The sequence below is a fragment of the Cervus canadensis genome, chromosome 17 (assembly GCF_019320065.1).
Source record: "Cervus canadensis isolate Bull #8, Minnesota chromosome 17, ASM1932006v1, whole genome shotgun sequence".
NCBI lineage: Eukaryota > Metazoa > Chordata > Mammalia > Artiodactyla > Cervidae > Cervus > Cervus canadensis.
In genome coordinates, this window is record NC_057402.1 from 44,777,480 (window position 1) to 44,801,217 (window position 23,738).

Here is a 23,738-nt window from a genome sequence, read left to right on the forward strand (position 1 = left end):
TCTTAAGTCATGTCCAACTCTTTGTGACCCCATGAACTGGGGTCGGCATGCCAGACTTCCCTGTCCTTCACTATCTCCCAGAGTTTGCTCAAACTCCTGTCCATTCAGTTGGTAATACCATCCAACCATCTCATCTTCTGTCACTCCCTTCTCCTCTTGTCCTCAATCTTTCCCAGCCTCGGGGTCTTTTTCCAGTGAGTTAGCTCTTTGCATCAGGTGGCCGAAGTATTGGAGTTTCAGCTTCAGCATCAGTCCTTCCAGTAAGTATTCAGGGTTGATTTCCTTTAGAATTGACTAGTTTGATCTCCTTGCAGTCCATGGGACTCTCAAGAGTCTTCTTCAGCACCACAATTCAAAAGCATCTTTGGCACTCAGCCTTCTTTATAGTCCAACTCGTACATCCATACATGACTACTGGAAAAACCATAGCTTTGACTATATCAACCTTTGTAATGATTCCTTGTGCCGTGGAGTAGTTGTTGGGGGTGGGGGGTCATATTATGTAGGCAGGGGCCCACTGGAGCCACTTGAATGTGAATGAGCCTCCCAGGCTTGTATCACAAGGGCCTCAAGGTGAAATTTCAGCTCACACAGTGTAGTTAGTATCCAATGTCTCCCTCTGTAAATCCTGACCTTGGATTTGGTAGATATAAACTTCCCAACTTATTTCCATACAATGACCCAGCTGACTCTAAAGATAGGCTATGATGTCACCAGCTATCTATAGTCACTCCCTGATTAATACCTGGCCAATGACTACCTGACTTTCTGTTCTAAACTGGGACTGCACCTCACTGTTATCCCTCAGCTGTGGGGAGCCAAGCCAGGGCACAGGGCCAGAGCTGCCGAAATGTGGGGTCATCCGAGGCCTTCAGCATAGAGTAGAAGTGAGAGGTAGCATGTGGGCCTTGCGTACAGAAGGCCTATGGGAGTCCTGGGGCCCACTGGACTTGGAAACGTTTGGAAAAGTAGTCCGAGTAGTTTCTAGAAACAGGAAATCAGTCTGGCTGAAAGCCTTCACCTACACAGTCGCAGGCAGGAGTTTCCTCCTCCCCCCACCACAACCCTTGCTGATAGAACTTTCTTTCCAAATTTGCCTTTCAGAGGAATTACTCCAGGCACTAAACATGCAGCTTTCCACACTCTACCCCTGACATACTAAATTGGTCCATTTAATAAATACCCTGAGTGATCTATATGATGAATTTGTGAAACACTGCCCTAGTTATTCCAGGCTCAGTCCATTCCTCCAAGTACTTTGTTTCCTGTTGAGGAGGAACAGAAGCTGCCACCCCAAAGTGTTACATTTTGGCATGTGGATTATTTTGAGCTGAGGACAATCAGGACCCAAGACTCACAAAGAGGTTTTTACTTTCCCTTACCTGACTAAAGGAATTTAAATAGAGGGCATGTACCAGGAAAACAAACCTAGACAACATATTAAAAAGCAGAGACCTCACTTTGTTGAGAAATATCCATGTAGTCAAAGCTATAGTTTTTCCAGTAGTGTGTACATATGTTAGACTTGAACCATAAAGAAGGCTGAGCACTGAAAAATTGATGCTTTCAAATTGTAGTGCTGGAGAAGACTCTTGAGAGCCCCTTGGACAGCAAGGAGATCAAACCAGTCAACCCTAAAGGAAATCAACCCTGAATATTCATTGGAAGGACTATTGCTGAAGCTGAAGCTCCAATACTTTGGCCACCTGATACAAAGACCCAACTCATTAGAAAAGACCCTGATGCTGGAAAAGATTGAAGGCAGGAGGAGAAGGGGGAGACAGAGGATGAGATGGTTGGATGGCAACACCAACTCAATGGACATGAGTTTGAGCAAGCTCCAGGAGACGGTGAAGGACAGGGAAGCCTGGCATGCTGCAGTCCATGGGGTCGCAAAGAGTCGGACATGACTGAATGACTGAACAACACAAACATTAGACCAGCCAAAGAACCTAGAGGGGACGAAGGGAAAAGCTTTCTGTCCCTATACTGTCAATTCATTGTTTGGCCTGTCTTGGGATCCCACAAGGGTCTTGTGTTCTCTCAGAAGAGATGGCGAGGACCTACCCTCCTCATCCTCCTCTTCTTCAGTGGCTTTGGACTTCTAGCCTTTCTGACAGGCCTGTGGCTTGGCCTCCAGCTAGAGTAAGTTTATGTTTTCTCCCTTTTCTTGGGTTATTGTTCCCCCACTTGTTTTAATAAGAATCATTTTAGAAGAGGTGGTTGGGTGGACTATTGGTGCTCTTTTGGTGCCTTTTATATTAAACCTGTTCTTTTATATTATCTCTGATTAGCCAAGAGATTTTTGGAACACATACTATGTACAGAACTAGGAATAAAAAATGAATTAAAAATGTCTCTACTTTCTGGGACATGTTTGGATTTGGGATAAAGAAAAAAATGCTGGAAATGGATGGTGGTGATGGTTGCACAGCAGTGTGAATGTACGTAATTCCACTGAACTGTACACTTAAAAATTATGAAAATGCTACAGTGAGGCATCCCCTTATACCAGTCAGAATGGCCATCGCCAAAAAGTCTCCAAATAACAAATGCTGGAGAGGGTGTGGAGGAAAAGGAACCCTCTTGTACTGCTGGTGGGAATATAAATGGGTATAGCTACTATGGAAAACAGTATGGACATTTCTTAAAAAACTAAAAATAGAGTTGCCATGTGACCCAGCAGTCCCACTTCTGGGCATATATCTGGAGAAGATGAAAACTCTAATGTGAAAAGATACAGGCACTCAATGTTCATAGCAGCACTATTTGTAATAGCCAAAACATGGAAACTAAATGCCCATAAACAGATGAATGGATAAAGAGGATGTAGTATATATGTGTATATATGTGTGTATGTATATGTATGTATATGTGTGTGTATATACACACACACACAATGGAATATTACTCAGCCATAAAAGGGTTAAATAATGCCATTTGTAGCAGAATGGATGAATCTAGAGATTATCATACTAAGAGAAAGACAAATATTACATGATATCACTTATATGTGGAATATAAAAAATTGTACAGATAAACTTATTTACAAAACAGACTCACAAGCATAGAAAACAAACTTACGGTTACCAAAGGGGAAGATTGGGGATATATTAGGAGCATGGGATTAACATATACATTACCATATGTAATATGTAATATGGAGAAGGAAATGGCAACCCACTCCAGTATTCTTGCCTGGAAAATCCCATGGACTGAGGATCCTGGTAGGCTACAGTCCATGGGGTTGCCAAGAGTCGGACACGACTGAGCAACTTCACTTTACCATATGTAAAATAGATAAGTAACAAGGATTTACTATATAGCACAGGGAACTATATTCAATATATTGTAATAACCTATAATGGAAAAGAATATATATATGTTCATATACATATATAAACATGTATCACTGAATCACTTTGCTGTCCTGAAATAAACAGAATATTGTATATCAACTATACTTCAATAAAAATTATGAAAATGGTAAATTTTATGTTGTGTATATTTTACCATAATTGGGAAAAAAAATCTTGTTCAGACAACAATACACCGTAAAAGTAAATGAGGGAGACATTTACGAAGTAATCAGCCAGTAAATGTGAAGGAGCATGTGATTTAAAGGGATACTGGCCTGAAGTAGACCAAACACTGAAACAGCTTTTGTGCTAGTTTTGATGGAGGTAAAGAATTGGTAGATTGGAGACTTACAACAATGAAAGACGTGGCGTGTGCAAAGAGAACAATAGATCAGATCTAGTAGAAAGCAAGTGTCTAAGGGGAAGGGTCTGTCAAAGAGGCAGCCCTTACACTACTGACTACCCTGGGCATGGGAAATGTCCCCTGGGAGGATGAGGTGATGAGAAATCGCAGAGAAAGCAGTGAAAGAAATCTCCTCAGGTGGCTGGTGACTGTACTTTGAGTGAGTTAATTTATTTGGATTGCCAAGTGTTAGTTGCGCACACAGGATATTTGATCTTCATTGCAGTATGTGGGATCCTTAGTTGCAGCATGTGGGATCTAGTTCACCGACCAGGGGTCAAACCCGGACCCCCCGCATTGAGAGCATAGAGTTTTAGCCACTGAACCACTAGGGAAGTCCCAAGACATATTGTCTTGATTCCGAGTGATTTTCTGCTAAGTATTCTGGTAGTATTACTGTGAAGTTACCAAAAGGAAACTCCTGGAGAGCACTGAGGGGTGAGATGTTAGAGAGATGGTTAGAAATGGCCAGAAAGAAGTGTACTCAGTTCTGGACCCACTACCCGATCACACATCTCTGCCATGTGCAGGAGCCGGGAAGGGGCTGGAGGTGGGCTTCCGAGCAGAACCCAACTCTTAGCGGGGAGCCCAGCACTGTCAAGGGATTTGTGGAACAGACAGAGCCACAAACCCGCTGGACAGCTGTTACGAAACAGGTGGCTTTCAGAAAAGGTGTAGTTTATGAGGAGGACCCCAGATTTGTAGGGGGACCTCACTTAGAACAAGTGGCAGATGAGCTGAGCTTGATGGGAGGTGGAGATGCTAGGAACCTGGGCCTTGGTGGCCTCCAGATGGGGCTGGGAAGAGAGTGGGAGAGGGGCTGTGTCTGATAAGCTCCGCATGCCAGCTGAGCCATCTGGGGCAGGGCTGATGCATAGTAGGCGTTCAGTAAATATTTGCTACGTGGAAATGAATTGAAAACCCACTTATTTCTGTGCCATATTATTTGCTTTTTGTGTGTTTGTTTTTGTTTTGTGCTTAGTTTTCTAGTGAAAAGTTACTACATTTTTGTAAAGAGAAGATACTTGATTCAGCTAAATCAGGCTAAAAGTGGGTGGATCCACATCTAGAACAGAATGGCCTCCTGGGCACTGCTAATGGCCACTCTTTCATCCTCACAGGCTCCCTTTCCTCCCCATGCCTTCCTGTACCTAACCTGTGCTCCTAGGACAGGCTCTTAGCCTGTGTTCAGATATTGTCTTTCTAATGGCTCCCAAGCTTCCTTTCTCAGCTCCATGCCTGCCATGTCTAACTACCTATTGGACATCTCTTATTTATTCCTCAGTATTTGCATCTCAGCATGTCCAAAGCTGCATTCATTGGGCTTCCCTGGAAGCCCAGTGGTTAAGTCTCCACACCTCCACTGTAGGGGGCACAGGTTTGATCCCTTGTTGGGAAAGTTCCACATGCCACATGATGCAGCCAAAAAACAAAACTGTACTCATCAGCTCTCCGCTCTGACCCACTGCTGCGCTCCCCTCCAGAAGTCCACGTATCCTTGCGATGTGTCTTTCTGTGAACAGTATCTCAAGTTGGACACCTCAGTGCCACACATGACTCCACCATCTTCTTAACTCATCCTCAGTCTTGTGTCTACCCCAGACGTGACTCTGATATCTCACCTCACCTCTCCAAGCCTGCTGCATCCCATCTATTCCAGGTACAAACAGGTTCTACAGCCGCTGCCAGTCAGAGGCAATTCATCCACGCAACTCCCGCCCCTCTCAGCTCTAGCAGGCTTTAGAATTCTTCCTGCCCTGTGCTCAGAGGAGGTACAGCTCCTCTTTGGCCCAACAAATTTTTTGGATTTTTGGTTCTCCTCTGGAGTCCTAAGTCTCAAGAAAGCCTAGCCAGTGAGTGTGTTCCTTTTTGTTCCTAAAAGTTCCCAAGCTCCTGGGGCTCCGAGTCTCACATCCACTTCTGTTGGGCACCAGGAGGCTTACAGCAATGGCTGGCAACCCTGGCTGTACATTGGAACTGCCTGGGGAGGGTTACTGAAGCCTGGGCACCAACCAAACCAATTAAATCATTCTCTCTGGAGGTGGGACCTCAGCACTGCATTTTGTCACGGTGATTTTAACCCTCAGCCAAGGTTTCGAACGACTGATTTAAAGCATCTGTTTCCACTTTTTCTGTCCTGGGGTCTCAGAATTACACCCATTCTCCAGCTCTCCAGCCTGGCCCTTTCAAATTCTTCTCCAGGAACTTGGAGTGACTCTTCTACGTCCTTTATTATTGTTCATCCAACAATTCACCCATCTCTGTACCCGGCACTGGGAAACAAATACAACTATATACTGAGTGGGCATCTATTATTTGGGGGCACCATCCTGTATCCATTGACTTTGATTTTCCCAACTCTTGCTTTTCCTTGGAGCGTCTGCTCTGGTCCTACTCCCAGTTCATGCCCTCCTGTGAGAAGCTCACCCCAGGGCTGCATGTGACCCAGACTAAGGCAGTAAGGGCATTTCATCCTTCTGGCCACAGCGACTGGCTCAGGGATGGGCCCACACCCCAAGGCAGACCAGTCAGGCACAGTGCAGCTCAATCCTGGGACTTTGGTTTGAACTGGTTGGGAATTTTCTCATTTCCTGCTGCACATAAATGTGCAACTAGAGCCAAGAAGAGAGCTTATCTGAGGATAAGCCCAGACAGAGAGCAAGGAAGACCCAGGGAGGGACCCTGCCCTTGAAGGTCACCGTCCAGTGGTGGAGATTCACTTGTTGACAAGTCCCAAAGGAGCAGCGAGGGGGAAGTCAGGGAGGTGGAGGAGCAGGACTTGAATGTCCCTGGAGCTGGTAGTGGCTGAGCTGCTCAACGGTCATTCCCATTTTGTAAACTTTAATGTCTATTTTATATCAGAGTGTAGTTGATTTACAATCTTGTGTTGGCTTCAGGTGTACAGGAAGGTGGTTTAGTTGTACACATGTATCCATCCCAGGATTCCCCCGTAGCTCAGCCAGTAAAGAATCTGCCTGCAACGCGGGAGACCCGGGTTCGATCCCTGGGTGGGAAAAATCCCCCTGAAAAGGAAATGGCAACCCACTCCAGTATCCTTGCCTGGAGAATCACATGGACAGAGGAGCCTGGAAGGCTACAGTCCATGGGATCGTAAGAGTTGGACACTGACTTAACAACTAAACCAGCACCACCACCATACGTCTATCCATTCTTTTTAAGATTCTTTTTCCATATAGGTTGTTGCAGAGTATTGAGTAGAGTTCCCTGTGCTATAAACACAGTAGGTCCTTGTTGGATATATCTTATATACAGCAGAGTGTATTTTTTCGTTAATTTTTTTTGGAGTAAATTTGCTTTACAGTGTTGTGTTAGTTTCTGCTCTACAGCAAAGTGAATCAGCCATATGTATACATTTATCCCCTGTTTCTGGGATTTCCTCCCCATTTAGCTCACCAAAGAGGATTGAGGGAGTTCCCTGTGCTGGACAGCAGGTTCTCATTAGCTATCTATTTCATACCTAGTAGTGTGTATTTGTCAGTCCCAATCCCCCCATTCATCTCCCCATCCAGTCATTTTCTGTTTTTGCCTCCTGTAGTTAAATTCTTCGTGGAGGCAGCCAGTGAGGTCCAGCCTCTCCTGGAGGCTGATTGTTGGATGATTGATCTCTCTGCCCAAGAGCTGAGCTTCCCAGGGCCCTGCATTGCAGGAGATCCCTGGTCTTCCTGCCTCATTGAGGCTCCCATCCCTTACTGGAGGCTAATAGAGACCCTTCCTCTCCTTTTCTGGCCTTGGCTGAAACCTTGCCTAGATTCTCCTAACAGACTTCTTGCTTCCAGTCTCTGCCTCTCTGGACCATGCTCCCTACTGCTGCCAGAGAATGTAAGATGCTAATCTGATCACACCAGCCTCCTATTTCAAAACTCTGATGTGCTCCCTGTGGCTCTCAGAATCAGGTCCAAACTCTTTAACATTCCCCTGAGGTCTTTCACAAGGTAGTACCAACTCACCTCTCCTGCCTGGCTACTTCCTTCTTGTTGTTACTGTTTAGTCGTTAAGTTGTGTCTGACTCTTTGTGACCCTATGGACTGTAGCCCACCAGGCTCTTCTGTCCATGGGATTTCCCAGGCAAGTATACTGGAGTGGATTGCCATTTCCTTCTCTGGGGCATCTTCCAGACAAAAGGACTAACCCACCTCTCCTATTGGCAGGCGGATTCTTTACCACTGAGCCATCTGGGAAGTCACTTCTTACCACACTCTATTGAGCTAAACACGGGGACATTCCCTTTATGAGTCATACTCTTTAATGTCCCTGTGACTTAGCAAGTGCTGGTCTATTTACAGGTATTGACCTTCTCTCCCATACAGCTTTTAAGATCCAGTTTGGGTGTCCACTTTCGAAGCCTTCTCCAGATAAAGCCAGTTTCTCATGGGAATTTATTCATATCTTGGTTACATTATATTTTACTTATTAGATTGTTTGAGAATATAGATTGTCAGATTGTCTGATCTATGTCAGAATAGGTGCTAAGGTTAAACGAATGAATGAATGCTGTCAGAATCCTCAGAGGTATTTAGAACAGATAGACTTCCCCAGATAGGAAGAGGAGAGAACAAGTAGCAATGTTGGAAACCATTCAGAGTTCGTCTCTCCAAGAGCAGGTCCTTGGCTAGATCAGAAGCAGGTGCTGGAGCTGGCATCTTAAAGAGATGGGCCATAGTCTTCTCTGACCCTCAGGTGCCCTGCAGGGACATCCTGAAGCTATGAAGAACTTTGTTACACAGGTTGGCAACATGTTACCGGGCAGGAAATGCATGAGCTGTTTCTATACAGTTTCAGAATCCTCAAACCAACTCTACTAAACTTTAAATTACCAACTCTATAAATACCGTTATAACAGTATTAATTCAGTCACAATAAAGAATGAAAAGTTTGCCCTGGTCCCACCACAATAACCAGTAATAATAGTAATACTTGAAATGTATTCAGAATGTACTGTACATTCAATGGACATGAATTTGAACAAACTCTGGGAAATAGTGGAGGACAGAGGAGCCTGGCATGCTGCCATCCATGGGGTTGTAAAGAGTCGGACATGATGTAGTGACTGAACAGCAATGACAAATGCCACGGAACTCAGCTAAGCACTTTACATGTTTTCTCATTTCATCTTCCTCACAGTCCAGTGAGGTATCCCCATTTTACAGGTGAGAGAACTGAGGCTCAGAGAGGTTAAAAAGCTTGCAAAGCATCACAGAGATAGTCAGTGGCAGGGCTGAGACACAGGCCAAGTCTGTCTGACTCCAGTGTTTGTGCTTTTACCCTGTGTTCCTTCTGCTGTCCCAACAAAGCAAACTTTTCATTTTCTATACTTCCAAGCCTTGTCCATGCAGACTAGTAGCTTTTACCTAATTATAGCTGCAGCTCAATGAATATAATAACATGGATGATTTTCTGAATTTAACTTTATATCATAATACACACCCATAATACACACCCATCACCAAGTCCTGTCAAGTCTCCCTCCAAAATATAGCTCTGATCTATAATCCACTTCCCTTCCTCTCAACCCTTGTCTTCTGTCTGGGTTTCTCTGCTAGAGCCTCTTAACTGGTCTCCCTACTTTCACTCTTGTCTCCTTCTTACCTCTTCTCCTCCCAGTAGCCAGAGCGAGCTTCAAAAAATGTAAACCAGACCATTCTCCAACCTGTCAGTGTGGTTGGATAAATCCCCTTAACCCTGCATCAGGGCCCTGGGGACCGCTCCCAGCTCATCACCTGCCTTGCTGAACTGCGTGACTCCAACCACGCTGACCCTGCAGTCCCCGGAGCCTCCCAGCCTTCTCCACCTCCGTGCTCCTCTGTCCAGGGCCTCTTCCCTCCGCCATACCTGCCCTTTGTTCTTCAGGCCTTTTTTTTTTTTTGGTGTGGACCATCTTTTTAAGTCTTTCTTGGATTTGTTACAGTATTGCTTCTGTGTTTTATGTTTTGTTTTTTTGGCCGAGAGGCATGTTGGATCTTAGCTCCCCAACCAGGGATCAGAAACCATACTCCCTGCTCTGGAAGGCTAAGTCTTAACCACTGGACCCCCAGGTAAATTCCCAGGCCTCTTCTTAAATGCCTCTTCAAAGAGGCCATTCCTGACAATCCCTCTCAACCTACATTAGGACCATTTTATTCACACAGGTAACAGTTTATATGTTTCTGATTTTTTAATATTTCTACCCACTCTTATAGTTCCATGACATTATAGAAGCACTTTGTCTCTTTTGCTGAGCACTTTATCCCTAAAACTCAGCACAGTACCAGGCACATAGGAGATGATTAATATTTCTTGAAAGAATATTTTTCTATGTTACTATCTAGAAATATAGTACAAATTATACCACAGATATCTTAATAGCTGCAAAATATACCTGATTGTTACCTGTTTAATTAATGACTTTAGTAAGATACTTGTTTCATATGTAGTGGAGAGAAGGTTAGAAGACAAAAAAGTTGAAGTCCCTGGACTAGCAATACCAGAAATCTGAACACACTAATAATATACATATACACTGTGAGCCTAATTTTGCTGTTGAAAGAAGAAACATACATGGATTACAGGTTTTGAAATCAATTTAGTGGATTGTGAACAGCATTGCTTTTAAAAATAGAACAGAATGGAAAATGTCTTAATGCTTTGCAGGTGAGAATTGCTTTGTGTAACTTTCACTTATATATATAATTTTTGTTTCCATTTTGTCTAGGTATAACTGTAGATAAAGTAGAAGTATGTACCCAGCCACAGTGTAAAATCTGTTTCTTACTGTAGGTTGCAATTGTTTAAAAAAAATGGAAAAGCAAGATTTTGATTCATTGCTTTTGGAGCTATGCAGACAATTTGAAGTCCTAGACATTCCCTGGTGAGGTTCTTGTTCAGTGTTCCACACATTCACCTTTCTGAGACGACCAGTGATTGGACTACTTGGAGGATTCTAGTATACAGGAAACTCCCAAGGCTACTTTCTTTTATTTGGGACCAATTTTAGATTTACAGAAAGGTTGCAAAGACAGTACAGGGAGTTCCTATCTATCCCCACCCAGTTTTCCCCCATTGAAAATTTTTTTTTTTTAAATTTGGCTGCACTGCACAGCATGTGGGATCTTAGTTTCCCAACCAGAGATCAAACCCACAACATGGAACCCAGATTTTATTTAGATTTCAAAATTTTTTCTTCTCTATCTTCCAGGATCTAAATACAGTATTTAGTAAATCATCGTGTCATCACCTTGGGGCTTACCTCGTAGCCAGGACGGTAAAGAATCTGCCTGCAATGCAGGAGACCCGGGTTCGATCCCTGGGTCAGGAAAAACTGGAAGATCCCCTAGAGAAGGGACTGGCAACCCACTCCAGTATTCCTGCCTGGGAAATCCCATGGACAGAGGAGCCTGGCGGGCTATGACCCCCGTGGGGTTGCAGAGTCGGACACAACTGAGTGACTAACACTCAGCAGCCAAATAATAACTCATATCACCTTAGTTTCCTCTGGTCTGTGACAGTTTCTCAGTCTTTTCTTGCTTATCATAACCTTGACAGTTTGACAGAGTACTGATCAGGAATTTTGTACAATGTCCCTCAATGTGGATTTGTCTGGTGTGTTTATCATGATTGTGTTGTTCAGTTGCTAAGTCGTGTCCTATTCTTTCGAGACCCCTGCAGCCTGCCAGGCTCCTCCATCCATGAGATTTCCCAGACAAAAATACTGGAGTGAGTTGCCATTCCCTTCTCCAAGGGATCTTCCTGACCCAGTGATTGAACCTGAATCTCTTGCCTTGGCGGGTGGACTCTTTCCCACTGAGCCACCAGGAAGTGCCCCTTTCACGACTAGGTTATGGGCTTAGGGAAAAATAACGTACAGGTGAGGTCTGCTTCTCTTCCATCGCATCAGAGGGTATGTGATTCCAACATGGCTTACAACTGGTGATGGTAACCCGGATCACCTGGCCAAGGTAGTGTCTGTCCGGTTTCTCCACTGTAAAGTTCCTGTTTTTCCCTTCCCATTCTCTCTTCTTTAGAAACAAAGTACTAAGATGCTAAGACCAGCTTACTGTCCAGGAGGTGGAGGAGGGGAGAGCACCTGCACATGTTGTTTGAGATTCTTCTGTAGAGAAGGTTTGTTTCTTCCCACTTATGTAATAATTTACATCCGTATGGATTTGTGTGTATTTGTTATATTTTGTGTTATAATCCTATACAGTGTTATTTATCATATTGCCCAAATTGTTCCAGCTTTGGCCATTGGAAGCTCTTTCAGTTAGCTCCTGTATCCCTTCAGCAGACGCCCAGCCCTTGTGTTGTTGTTGTTTTTTAGTATCTCCTTACTTTGTGGTATTACAAGATACTCTGTGCTGGTTTGCACTTTTCCTGCCTTAGACTACTATCAGCCATTTCTCCAGAAGCTAGCTTTTGGGAGACAAGAAGCCAGTGGTGTGGACCACAAACCTCTTAGGCACAGGGGGTGCACAGTGCTCTTCTGCCCAGGATGCCTGGGAGAATTCATTTGCAGTACAGAGGGAGGGCACACGTGGAGCTGCTGTTTTCCTTAATTTCGCAGGTTCATGTAGCTCTCTGGTGAGCCATCCACAGTTACCAGTTTGCCCCTGTTGGAGCCCAGGGTGTCCTTCCCGTGCCACCTATCAGGTTCCAGAGCCTCTGCTGCCTGCAGAGAATGGCAGGAATTCCAGGTCCCTGAGGTGGTTCTGGTCAAGACATGGCCTCCCAGACTTCTGGGACATCTCTGCCCTGCTCATTTCCAACTCTGGGTCTGTTCAAACACTAGTTTTTATTTTCCCAATGCTATCAAGTTTGGCTTCTGCCCCATCTCCTCTCTCTTGTGCACATTCAGTAAGTGTCGTTTCTTTCCTTAGGAAAAAGAGCGCATGGGACGGACAGTGATTCAGACTTCACCTTCCAGTGAGGGGTGTGCAGGTTTGGTCCTTGGTGGGGGAGCTAAGATCCCAGGTGCCTCCTGGCCAAAGAAACAAAACATAAAACAGAAGCAATATTGTAACAAATTCAATAAAGACTTTACAAATGGTCCACATTTTTTAAAACAAAATCTAAAAAAAGAAAAAGGAGCCCACCAGGCAAGGGTTCCCTCTACCTCTCTCATCTTCCCCTCTAGACCCTCCACCTCTCTCCAGGGCCAGCACCTCTGCCTGGCCTGGACCCCATCCTCTCCTGCTTTCCCCAGGATTACCCCTTCCTTTTCACATCTTCAGTCTTGTCCCACATCACTGACTTCTCTTGGTCAACCTAAAAGGATCCTGAAGTCTTTTGGCCAAAAAAGACTCTCCTTGGCCTCACCTCAATGTCCAGTCAGCATGGAGTCTCTCCCTTTGACTATGGGACTTTTTTTTTTTTTATATTCATTTATTTATTTGGCTGCACCAAGTCTTTGTTGTGAATTCTTGAGGCATATGGGATCTAATTCCATGATCAGGGATGGAACCTGGGCCCCATGCATAGGGAACTCAGAGTCTCAGTCACTGGACCTCCAGGCAAGCCTCAACTGTGAGACTCTTGAACAGGAACGACTTCACCCATCATTTCCCTTGGCAATTGGGGCCATGAAGACCATGTTGATGGGCGATATTTCACAGAAAAAGGGTTACTGTGTTGGCTTCAATAGAGGGAGGAGGCACTAATAGGGAAGTTAAGTGGCCTCTTTCTAGGGAAAACTCCAAGATGAAGTACTGCTGGCAAGAACTGGAAGCTTAGACAAGGCTCTGGGCATCTGGGAAAGCTCCTGAGAGGCAGCACCCAACCTGGGCCTGGAGTTGGGGGTGAAGGAGAGGAGTGGCGGTTACCCCTACCCCCAGGGACAGCAGCCTGAAACTGGGGGAAAGGAGGGACATCCATTTCCCACTCTTGTCTGATCCACCCTTTCCTGTAGGGAAGCTTTGGTCACGGTCACTTTAATCCCAGCGTATTTAACCTTACCGGGCTTATACCTCCCGCACCGCCCTGCTTTTTGCTGACTGTGTGAAGCAGCCCAGGTGATTCAGCAGCCCCACCTGTGTGGCTTCAGTACCTCTTCCCAAGGTAACTTGGGTGTTGCCCTTTCCACCAGTGGAGCCAAAGGAAACTCCCTCTCAGGGTTGGGGACGCTGCTTGGTCCAAGTGCACCGTGAGTCTATTCCCCGATCCTCCTACTCCAGCTGAGCCGGGTTCTTCTAGTCTTCTTTCCTGACTCCTCCTTTTGATACTGCTGGGAACCTCCACCCCCCCACCCCCACCCCAACCAGCTTCACCTGGCCTTCGGAATTCAGCTGGTGATGAGTTTCCTCCAGGATCAAATGCTTATCCAGTCCTGGCTCTGTGTGGTGTGTGCTAAGTTGCTTCAGTTGTGTCTGACTATGGACTGTAGCCCACCAGGCTCCTCTGTCCATAGGATTCTCCAAGCAAGAATACTGGTGTGGGTTGCCATGCCCACCTCCAGGGGATCTTCCTGACCCAGGGATCGAACCTGGGTCTCTTATGTCTCCTGCATCTGTAGCGGGTTCTTTACTACTAGCGCCACCTGGGAACAGACTTACCTGTGCTTACAGACCCTGGCCAATTCTGTTTATCTGTGGCCTAGCCTATTCGCTCATTCATTCATTCAACAAATGTTTGACAGAAGACTTTCAGGCACTGTTCTAGGCACTGGAGACGCAGTGATAAGCAAAATTTATAACAGCTTCATAGAGTGTGCAGATGTGCCTGAGAGATGGTTAAATTATTAATTTCACAGACATTACATACAGTGAGTGCAATGAAGAAAAAGTACAGGGGTTCACAGTCTTGTCTGGGGCATCAGATAAAGATTCCACAAGGAAGGGACAGTTTAACTGAGATCTGAAAATGCGTAGGAATTGACGAGCAAAGGGGTTGGGGTGTCAGAGACAAGAGAGGAAAGTATCTCCCCAGACTGAGAACAGCAGGTGCTGAAGGGAGGATGGCCAGTTGGCTGCTGCACAGGAAGCAAGGGGAGAGAATGCATGGAGAGTCTGGAGAGGGAGGTGGAGGCACCATGAGGCCGGCCCTTGTGAGCACGTTCAATATCTTGTGTTCATCCTAAGGATGGTGGGAAGGAGATAGGATCAGGTCTGTAATTGAGACAATTACTCATAGCGGGTCACCAGCCCCAGGAGGAGACCTTGAGGGTTCCCAGGTAAAGCTGTGGTCCCAGGAAACATGCGGGTAGGCTTGGGGTGGTGGCCCTGCTTCATATGCTTGTGCCTAGACTTTTGTTTACTGTCCTGAGTAAAGAAATACTGCCCAGGCTTAGGTGGGCAGCATGTTCTCAGGAGAAAATGATCCTGTGAAGGGCCCAGAGTGGAGATGAAGATTAGTTTAGTCCCGTGCCGGCCTTTAGTAGGGGATCGGGACGTGATGCGTAGAAAGAGGACCTGACGCGTAGAAAGAGGACCTGATGCGTGGAAAGAGGACTCAGCGATCGCTCTTCTTGAAGCTCCACCCTTACCCTCCCAATTTCCTTTGCTCTAAGCCAAGTTGATTAAGCCTCCTGAAAAGCGATTATGTTCTAGTCGGGAGACCCCAACCCATCTTTGCCCATAGAACACCTGCGGCGGGTGTAGGATCCGGAATTTCATGGTGGGGGTACCCTGAGCCAACACCCTGGAGTGGACCTGCAAGATGAAAGGGGGCTTCAGGGCGGCACACGGCCGTGCCCATCGCAGATTCTGAAGACTTTGGGCTCAAAGCTGAACGTATGTCCTTGGGCAAGTCACTTCCTCTTCTGAGGGCTCCTTCCTGCAACTGCAAACGAAGGGTCGCCCAAGTCCCCGCAGTCCCACAGGCTGAATGCTTGCTCTGGCACTGCGCCAAGCCCCGCGGTGGGCACGGGGCGGGGGAGTGCCAGTGCCGGGTCTCCAAGGGAAAGGCGGGGGGAGGCGGGTGGCGACCGCAGGGCGGCGCGCGGGACGCCGCACGCCCCGCTGCGCCCCCCACCCCTTGGCCGGGCGCCGAGTCCCGGGGGCCACAAGGTTACGTAAGGAGCCGGGCGGGGGGGAGCGGGGCGGGGCGGGCGCCGCCCGAGCGCGACCGCCCAGCCCCCGGCGGCCCAGCCCCCGCCCTCCCGCCCGCCCGCGCCTGTTGGCGGCGGCGGCGGTAGTGGCAGCCGCGCAGCCCCACGGAATGGAGCGGCGCCGGGGCTGAGCCGGGCGCGCAGGGGCCGCCGCATGTGCCGCGCGGGGAGCGGCTGCAGAGCCGGCGGAGAGCGAACGCGAGAGGCCCCGTCGGAGCGGCCGCCGGAGCAGCGCCGGAGATGGGGTGAGTGAGCCCGCGCCGCGCGCGCCCCGCGCGGCACCCCGAGGGGCTGCGGTGGCCCGGCTCGCGTCCCTAGGCTCGAAGTCCCCCTGAGCGAACCGGCCTCTACGCCCAGCGCCGGGAGCCTGAGCCAGCGCGCAACCGGCTCCGGAGAGACTGGGGCCGCCCGACCCCGCGCTCTCCGCTCCGGAGCGCGGACACCGGGCAGGGGCACCCCGGCCTGGACTTTAAGCGCAGCGCGCGTGGCCTTCGCCCTCTAAGGCAGCCCGGGCGCGGGGGCACCGGGCGGGGACAAGCACACTGGCCGGCCTCCCTGCTTCGGCCATTCTGCCGCGGTCCCTTTGCTCCAGGCGCGATCAACTCCAGGGCCTGTGTTTGGGAGTCTAAGAAGCAGTTTGTCTCCACGGTTGGATTTATTACATACAAAATGGAAATCGAAGTTTTCCTGGAAAGGGAACTCACCAGATAATAATAACCCCCCGCATAGGAATAGTGGACTTTATGCTTTGAGGTGACTGAGGATGTGTAGGTAAGGCTTCAGTCTTTGAAACAACTGAGTGGATGCTCAGGAGAGAAGTTGAAGCACTCTGTCGAAGTGACTAATGCATCCGAGTATATAAAGTAATTTAAAAAGCAGGATTGATTTCTCCTTGGCGTCTCTCTGAGCAGTAGGCGCTGTGAGTCAGGGAGCTGCTGCGCTAATAACACAATTAACTCCGTGCATCTGCTCACCCGATGTGAGCACATATTGATGATGTGCTGTGCAGGTTCTGGGAGTGGTTATTATTCCCATTTTACAGATAAGGTAGCAGAGGCCTGAAGTGGTTGGGTGACTTCTCCCAGGTTGAGCAGGCAGCTGATGAGTGTTTGTAGAATGACCCCTGAGCGCAGGGGCAGAGCCACCAGCGCAGCCTGACAGTGGCCGTGGGGTGGGTTGGTGGTGGGTACCTGAAGGGGAGTTCCTGAATCTCTGTGTCCCCTGCTGCTGAGCTGAGCGCCCTTCACACATTCCTCAAGACCCAAAGACTTCTGCGGGGTGGTAGGTCTAGAGCACTTGCTTTTCTAGGCAGGATTGGTGAGCAGTGGAAAGGGGAAGGGTCCTCTGGTGGTCTGACAGGGCTCCCATGGTGGCTTTGTTGTGCCTTAGTCCTTACCAGTTTGTGGAGTCATTTTACCCAGTGAATTTTTATCTCTGGGGTCTGTCTGTAAAGTGTTTGGAGGAACCAGAGAGAGGCTGAAATGAATTTTGAGAAGGGAAGTGTGAGAACTCCAGACTGACGTGAGCAGGTCAGGGGGGACAGAGAGGAGCCTGGAGATTTGCTGAAGACACTGGTGCTGATCCAGATTTCACACGGACAAAGCTGTGAGTGGTTTCTACCAGAGGCACCCTGGCCAGGAAGCTGTTTTCCTGTAACATTTCCAGTGACCTCTTGGTTGGCTATGAAACGCTGCTCTTTGTGCAGTGGGAACCTTTGAGGTTCTCAGATTTCATACTTTAAAAAAAAATGTATAGAAAGAAGGAGTTGGCAAATGTAGGTCTCAAGATGGAAGATAAAAGGAACCTGGTGATTTTAACTCTTTCTGTACACCACCCCCCGCAACTCCCAGCCAACACAAAACCAACCCAACACACTGGCAGGATCAAAAACAAATATTGAAGCTCCGTGGTTGAGATCAAATGATTCTGTGGAAATGAAAATGTTTACTCATAAAAGCTTAAAGAAAATGTCAGAAAATAATTTTTGTTTGTAGAGAAGCAGGGAGGAGTAGCTTGGGGATTTTGTTTAAACACTGAATATGTCTTTCATGTAATTTTAACATCATCTGATAAATGTCTGTTACTCACTTCTCATAGGTAAGGGGTGGTTGGTAACTCCTACCTACTTCTGCCATTTTTAATATATCCACCTCTTCTATAATTTATGTGAACATACAAACCATGGCTGTAAATTGAGATGGAGCTAAGGGCTGGGTAAGCTGTTCACACAGAGGAGGGAGCCATTTTCACCGAAAATAGAACCAATGTCATCCTTTCCGAGAGTTGAGTAGGATGGAGGGAGATGAACTAAGAAAGGGCAGCCAGTAGAAGAGCTTGCTGTGATCCTACAGCTTTGTCACAGTGCTACTGTGTAGACATGACCAAAATTTAAAAGGAAAAAAAAAAAAAATCAAGCCTGAATTTCTCTCTCCCCCACTTAAGATGCTTTTCCTCATTCAGAAGTTCACTGCTATTTCCCGCTTCTCTTCTGAGAAGTGTTGTGCGTTGTATGTCTGGTTTCTCCAGTAAAGTTGTGTTTTCACTCCCCAAGGAAGTTGTTTCCTACTTGCTTCCTTCCTCAGGTCTCCCTCTTCTCCCCCTACACACATCTTGCCTCCCTTTTCATTGACAAAAGACAGCCACAGTCAAGGAGGTGCCTCACCACCACCCCCACGCCTACAGTCCTGTGTGTGGCCACCCCCATGTTTTCCTTCCTACCTGTTGTCCTGCCAGAGGCTCGCCCCTCCTGGAGGACCAGCCATCACATCCCCTTTCACCTTGTCAGGGAACATTTCTTATTTTCTCCCCTCCATCTGTCTCTAGGGTCTTTCCCATCAGTGTACAAACATGCTTTGGTTCAGTGCTGTCCCGTGGAACTTTCCACACTGATGGAAACATTCTTATCTGCGTGGTCCAGTAAGGTGGCCACCAGCTACCTGTTCCTGTGGGGCACTTGAAATGTGGCTAGGGTGACTGAGACCTAATTTTTTTAAGTTTGAATAGCCACAAGTGGCTAGTGGAGCCGCCATGTTAGACAGCACAGCTTTAGCGTCTCTCATTTTATTGGGTTGACCAGAAAGTTCATTTGGGTTTTTCTACACCATCTCATGGAAAAACCTGAACGAAATTCTTGGCCAACCCGATACATCCCTGTCCTCCTTCTGTTCCACTTCTTTGTTCCCCTTTACCCGAGAACATCTCAAAAGAGAAGCCTGAAACCACCATCTCTATTCATTTCCTCTGCCTGTCATTTGTCAGCCCTTCACAGCCTATAGTCTGGCTTCTGTCCCCACCTCGTCCCCAGAACTGCTGGGTCACTGATGACCTGCATGTTGTCAGACCTCTGTCCATGTCTTCCTCCCCTCCTCAGCAGTGCTGCTCCCCTGTGGCCACTCCCTCCCCCTCGCCTCCACACTCTCCTGGGTTTCCTCTTCTCTTCCCAATGGCTCCTCTTCAGTCTGCCTGCTGGTTGCTCCTCTGTCTGACCTCAGAGTGATGGGGTTACTTAGGGACTAGTCCTGGTTCCTTTTTGCTGTCAACACTCTCTTCCTTAGTAATGTTATCCCATCCCTCCATGGCTTTAAGTACTATCTATATGCTGGCAACTCCCATATTTATATTTCTTTCTTTTTTTTTAATGTTTAGTTTATTTATTTGGTTGTGCCGGGTCTTAGTTACAGCTCTTGTGATCCTCCATCTTTGCTGCAGCATGTAGGATTTTTAGTTGCGGCACTAGATCAGGGATCTAGTTTCCTGACTAGGGGTTGAACCCAGGCCCCTTGCATTGGGAGCTCAGAGTCTTAACCACTGGACCACCAGGGAAGTGCAGTCCAGGCCACTGTATTTTTAACACAGTACTTTCCCAGGGCTTCCTGCTCTTGTTCATGCACAGAGCTCCCCAAACCTCTCCTTCCCTCTGTCTTCCTCCATCCCCAGTCCTTGGCCCCACCATCCACCCACTTGTAAGAGTCATCCTTGATTCTTCTCTTTCTCACCCCCAATATACAGGCTGTCAGTGGGTCCCCAGGGTTCTGCTCCTGGGATATTATCTGGGGGTGCATTCACCTCTCCCTAGAATCACAGCTCCTACCCTACTCCTGGCCATTTGCCTCCATCCTGGACTAACTTCCTAATAGGCACCCCCAGCATCCACTCTGGGGTGTCTCTGGTCCACTCTCCACACACAGGAGCCCAAGTGTTGGGTCACACCACTTTTCAATCAGGTCACACCACTCTTTGCCTTAAATCCCTGCCAGCCGACAAGGGGTTGTCCTGTGCCCCGTCCTCCCAGCCCCTCTGGCCTCCCTCCCTGCCTTCTGCTGACCTTGGCCTCCTTTATTTTCTTGCCCTGCTTGGGAGGTCTTGGAATTCGTTCTTCCCTCCACCTGGAATGCTTTTGTCCTGGCTCTGCAAAAACCTTCCTCCTTCTCATCCTTGGCATTTGGACATAGAGATCACCTGCTTGCTGAGATGGCCACACTTTGTTCCCACCATTGTTCACCACACCTGCCGTTGTTTGGATTCTTTTGTGCTTGTTTATCATCTGCCTTCCCCAATAGCATCCCGAGAGGATAAAGTATTACGTTCTTCACCAGTGAATCCCAACACCTAGCACCATGTCTTGCACCTAATAGGCTTCCAATAAATTTTTTGATTGAGTCAATGCTTGAAGTGGTGGGCAGCCTTGCCTGGACGCCAGCCTGGAAGTCGTGATCATTTCTGGATTACTTTTTATATAGCATGTTTAATTGAGAGTTTCAAGGGCCAAGAAAGAAGGAAATCACATTTGGAGGCAGTTTTCTTTTAATGCTGAAGCATGCTGTTTAGCTTTTATTGTGACTTGGGTTAATTTTCAGGCTGTCGGCTGTCACCCGAGCATTGGGGTTGTAAATTGTCTTTCTACCCGCCTGCAGAAGGCTAAGAGAAAAGCCAGCTTGTGTGCTGTTGTGACTTTGGGATGCTTTTGTCAGTGTTTACAAACAACATCTACTGTATTTCTGTTTGGCTTCAGTTTACACTCATTTGTTTTCTTCAGCCAAGATTATGTTGCACTTGGTTATCTAACACCAGGGGCCTTCGCTTGGTAATCTATACTGGTTTGCTTTCTTCTGATGATCATTCCTTCTCATTTAATTTTCCACTCCTCCTGAATCACACCTAATTTCATAGTTCTTGCAAGTTAGAGACTTTTGCGGGGGGAGGTTCGTGTTGACTAAAATAAATAACAGGCTCTTGAATATATTGAGGAAACTTGTCTTCTTTTGGTTCTGTTATGGGTTTCGTGTGTGTGTGTGTGTGTGTGTGTGTGCGTGCGTGCGTGCGTGCGTGTGTGTGTGTGTGTTGGCCACAGACCATGGCTTGCAGGATCTTACTTCCCTGACCAGGGATTGAACCCCAGCCCATGGCAATGCAAGTGCAGAATCCTAACCAGTAGACCACCAGGGAATTCCTCTGTTGTGGATTTTTTTGTTTTTGTTTTAATTTTTTAAATATATCTTTGGCTAGTAACTGTTGCTGCTCTAGGGCTTTCTCTAGTTGTGGCCAGCAGGGGCTACTCTCTAGTTGCCAGGCACGGACTTTGCATTATAGTGGCTTCTCTGACTGTGAAGCATAGGCTCCATGGTGCACAGGCTTCAGTAGTTGGGGTGCACAGGCTTAGCTGCCTCACGGCATTTGGGATCTTTCCAGACCAGGGATCAAACCTGTGTTGTCTGCTTTAGCAGGCATATTCTTAACCACTGGACCACCAGGAATGCCTTGTGGGTTTTTTAAACTTGACTTACTGAGGTCTCAAGCTCGTCATTTGTTAGGCAACTGGAGAATCTGTTGAGGATCCAGCATTAGCAGACCTACCAGTTAGTTCCTGCCCTTGTGGAGTTTGTATTTTAGAAGGAAAACATAAGCCACATACACAGGTGCCAACTATATGTGTGAGTTTAAACAAAATGCTGTAATACATAAGGTGTCAGAGGAACTATCAGGGAAACATAAGAAAGATTCCCCAGTGCACTCGGCAGAAATGCTTAGGGAGACCCTTAACATGTGGGATCATCCTCATTGTTCAGACAGTCCTCAGTGTCACCCTTAGTGTCAGAGTTGGAAAAATACACAGTGCTTGGCATGGGGTAGATAACAAGTAGATATGTGCTGAATGAATGAATGACTCATTTTGGGTTGACTTTCACTTTGGGAAAATGCCATCATGCTTATTGGAAACAGTCCTGAAACTCCTGACTTGGATTCAGGATCGACTTGAGGGCACTTTTGCTGCTTGTGCACAGTTCCCTGAAGGAGGACCCAGAACAGAAAGGGGGTTTGTTTTTTGTCTGATGGGCTCAGTGGTTTGTGTAAATTATTGGGTTTCCTTTCTGCAGTGGCTTCTGGGGAGCTTAGGAGACAGATGTGTGGTGACCTTATCACATTGATGAGATCTCATTGTTTACTTCTATTCCTCGCTCAGTTTTTTGACCCTGTCCTTGTTTTGCCTTCGCTCTTTCACTACTTAAAAAACAAAAATGGAAATAGCTTTGCTTTTTTCTAATTATAAAAGTATTATATGTTCATACTAAAAAATAACAGTGTAAAGAAGGAAGTGAAAATTACTTGTCATCCCACCTCACAAGGATAACCTCCATTAGCAATCAGATGTCCGTCTTTGCAGACTCTTTTCCATGTATACATGTCTCAGTGTCTAGATAGACGTTTACATAGAGCAAGCAATATAAAAAAATTGGATATTTTTATCAAAATTGAATCATGTCACACGTCTCTTTTGTAACCTGTTTTTCAACTTAAAATACCTTGAATGGACATCTTTCCTTGCCAATTACTATAAATATACACCATCATTCAACTCCAAACCTATTTCTGATTTATCATTTTGCTGAATTTTATACATCTCTGCAAACCTGCTGAAATCCTTTCTAGAGCAAGGCAGGGTATAAATTAAAAAATAAAAGTCACATTTTGATAATCTTTTAAATGAATTACTGAAGGAAAGAAATGGTAGAGGAGACCAAGATCACAATTAACATTGGGTAATTTGTGGAGACTGTGTAATTTTGGATGAGTCACCACTCCTTAGTGAATCCTGGTAAGAACACTGAGGATCCTTCGTGGTTGCTAAGGGTGGCTGGTGGACGAGGACCCAGCTGCTCAAACTATCTCTGCTTGTTTGGAAATATTAGGGCAGAGTAATTCTGCTGTAAGACCTAGAAGAGAAGGCTGCCTACAAGCCAAAAGCACCCATGCCCACCCCTTAGACGTCTTCCTCTGCAAAGCCCTGTGTCTTCTGGGCATCAGGCCCCTCCTGCAGAGAGGCTTCCCTTGGCGAGGGGATTGACAGGAACACACAGTCAGGGAGGTCGGTACAGTCCCTGCTTCAGTTGTCAGGCAATTAAAAAAAAATATGAAAATGAAAAAAAAAATCTGGATAAATCCTGTGACAGATTACCTGTGCCAGCACTGGCACCTAAAACCTTTGGGAAAAGACTTCTTTTGGTATATGGAGTGGGGATGGGAGCTCCTTTTGCCTTTGAAAAGAAAAACTCCCTGCACCTTTGTCAAAAGTGAACAGCACCCCCAAACAGAGTTACAATAGAGAAAAAGCATTCTTCAGAATATTAGAACTCTCAGGTGTGCTGGGTCCCGACCTTATGGATCTTGAGAGTTAGACTTTTTTTTTTTTTTCCTAACATGAAAATAAATTAAGCACAAAGGAGCCTCGAGAGGAGTTGGGGCCAAGAGCTGCTGATTTGCATAGGCTTGGATCCTTGGGTCCCCGAACCCCACATGTTCTCTGCCTGCACTTCTAGGTATTGCGCACTCGGCCTGCCCCCCCACCCCCAGTCGTATTTATAGGCTTGGAGGTGCGTGTTGGCAGCCGGAGCCGGTTTCCTAGCGGGGTGTGCGTTGTGTGGGAAGAGTGTCAGGTTGGGAACCT

General features: G+C 46.9%; 1 protein-coding gene across 3 annotated transcripts in view; it reads left to right on the forward strand.

Moving 5' to 3' along the window:
- The window catches only part of HOMER2 (homer scaffold protein 2), a 124,564-nt gene that overhangs the window by 19,533 nt on the left and 81,293 nt on the right, over positions 1-23,738 (forward strand). The window contains exon 1 of one of the 3 annotated variants that reach the window (XM_043489402.1): positions 15,830-16,041. The exons of the other annotated variants lie outside the window; for them this stretch is intronic. Coding sequence (XP_043345337.1) covers positions 16,037-16,041 — 5 coding nt within the window. The 5' untranslated portion in view covers positions 15,830-16,036. Of the gene's footprint in view, positions 1-15,829; positions 16,042-23,738 lie in introns of those variants that run through there. 3 annotated transcript variants of the gene reach the window in all.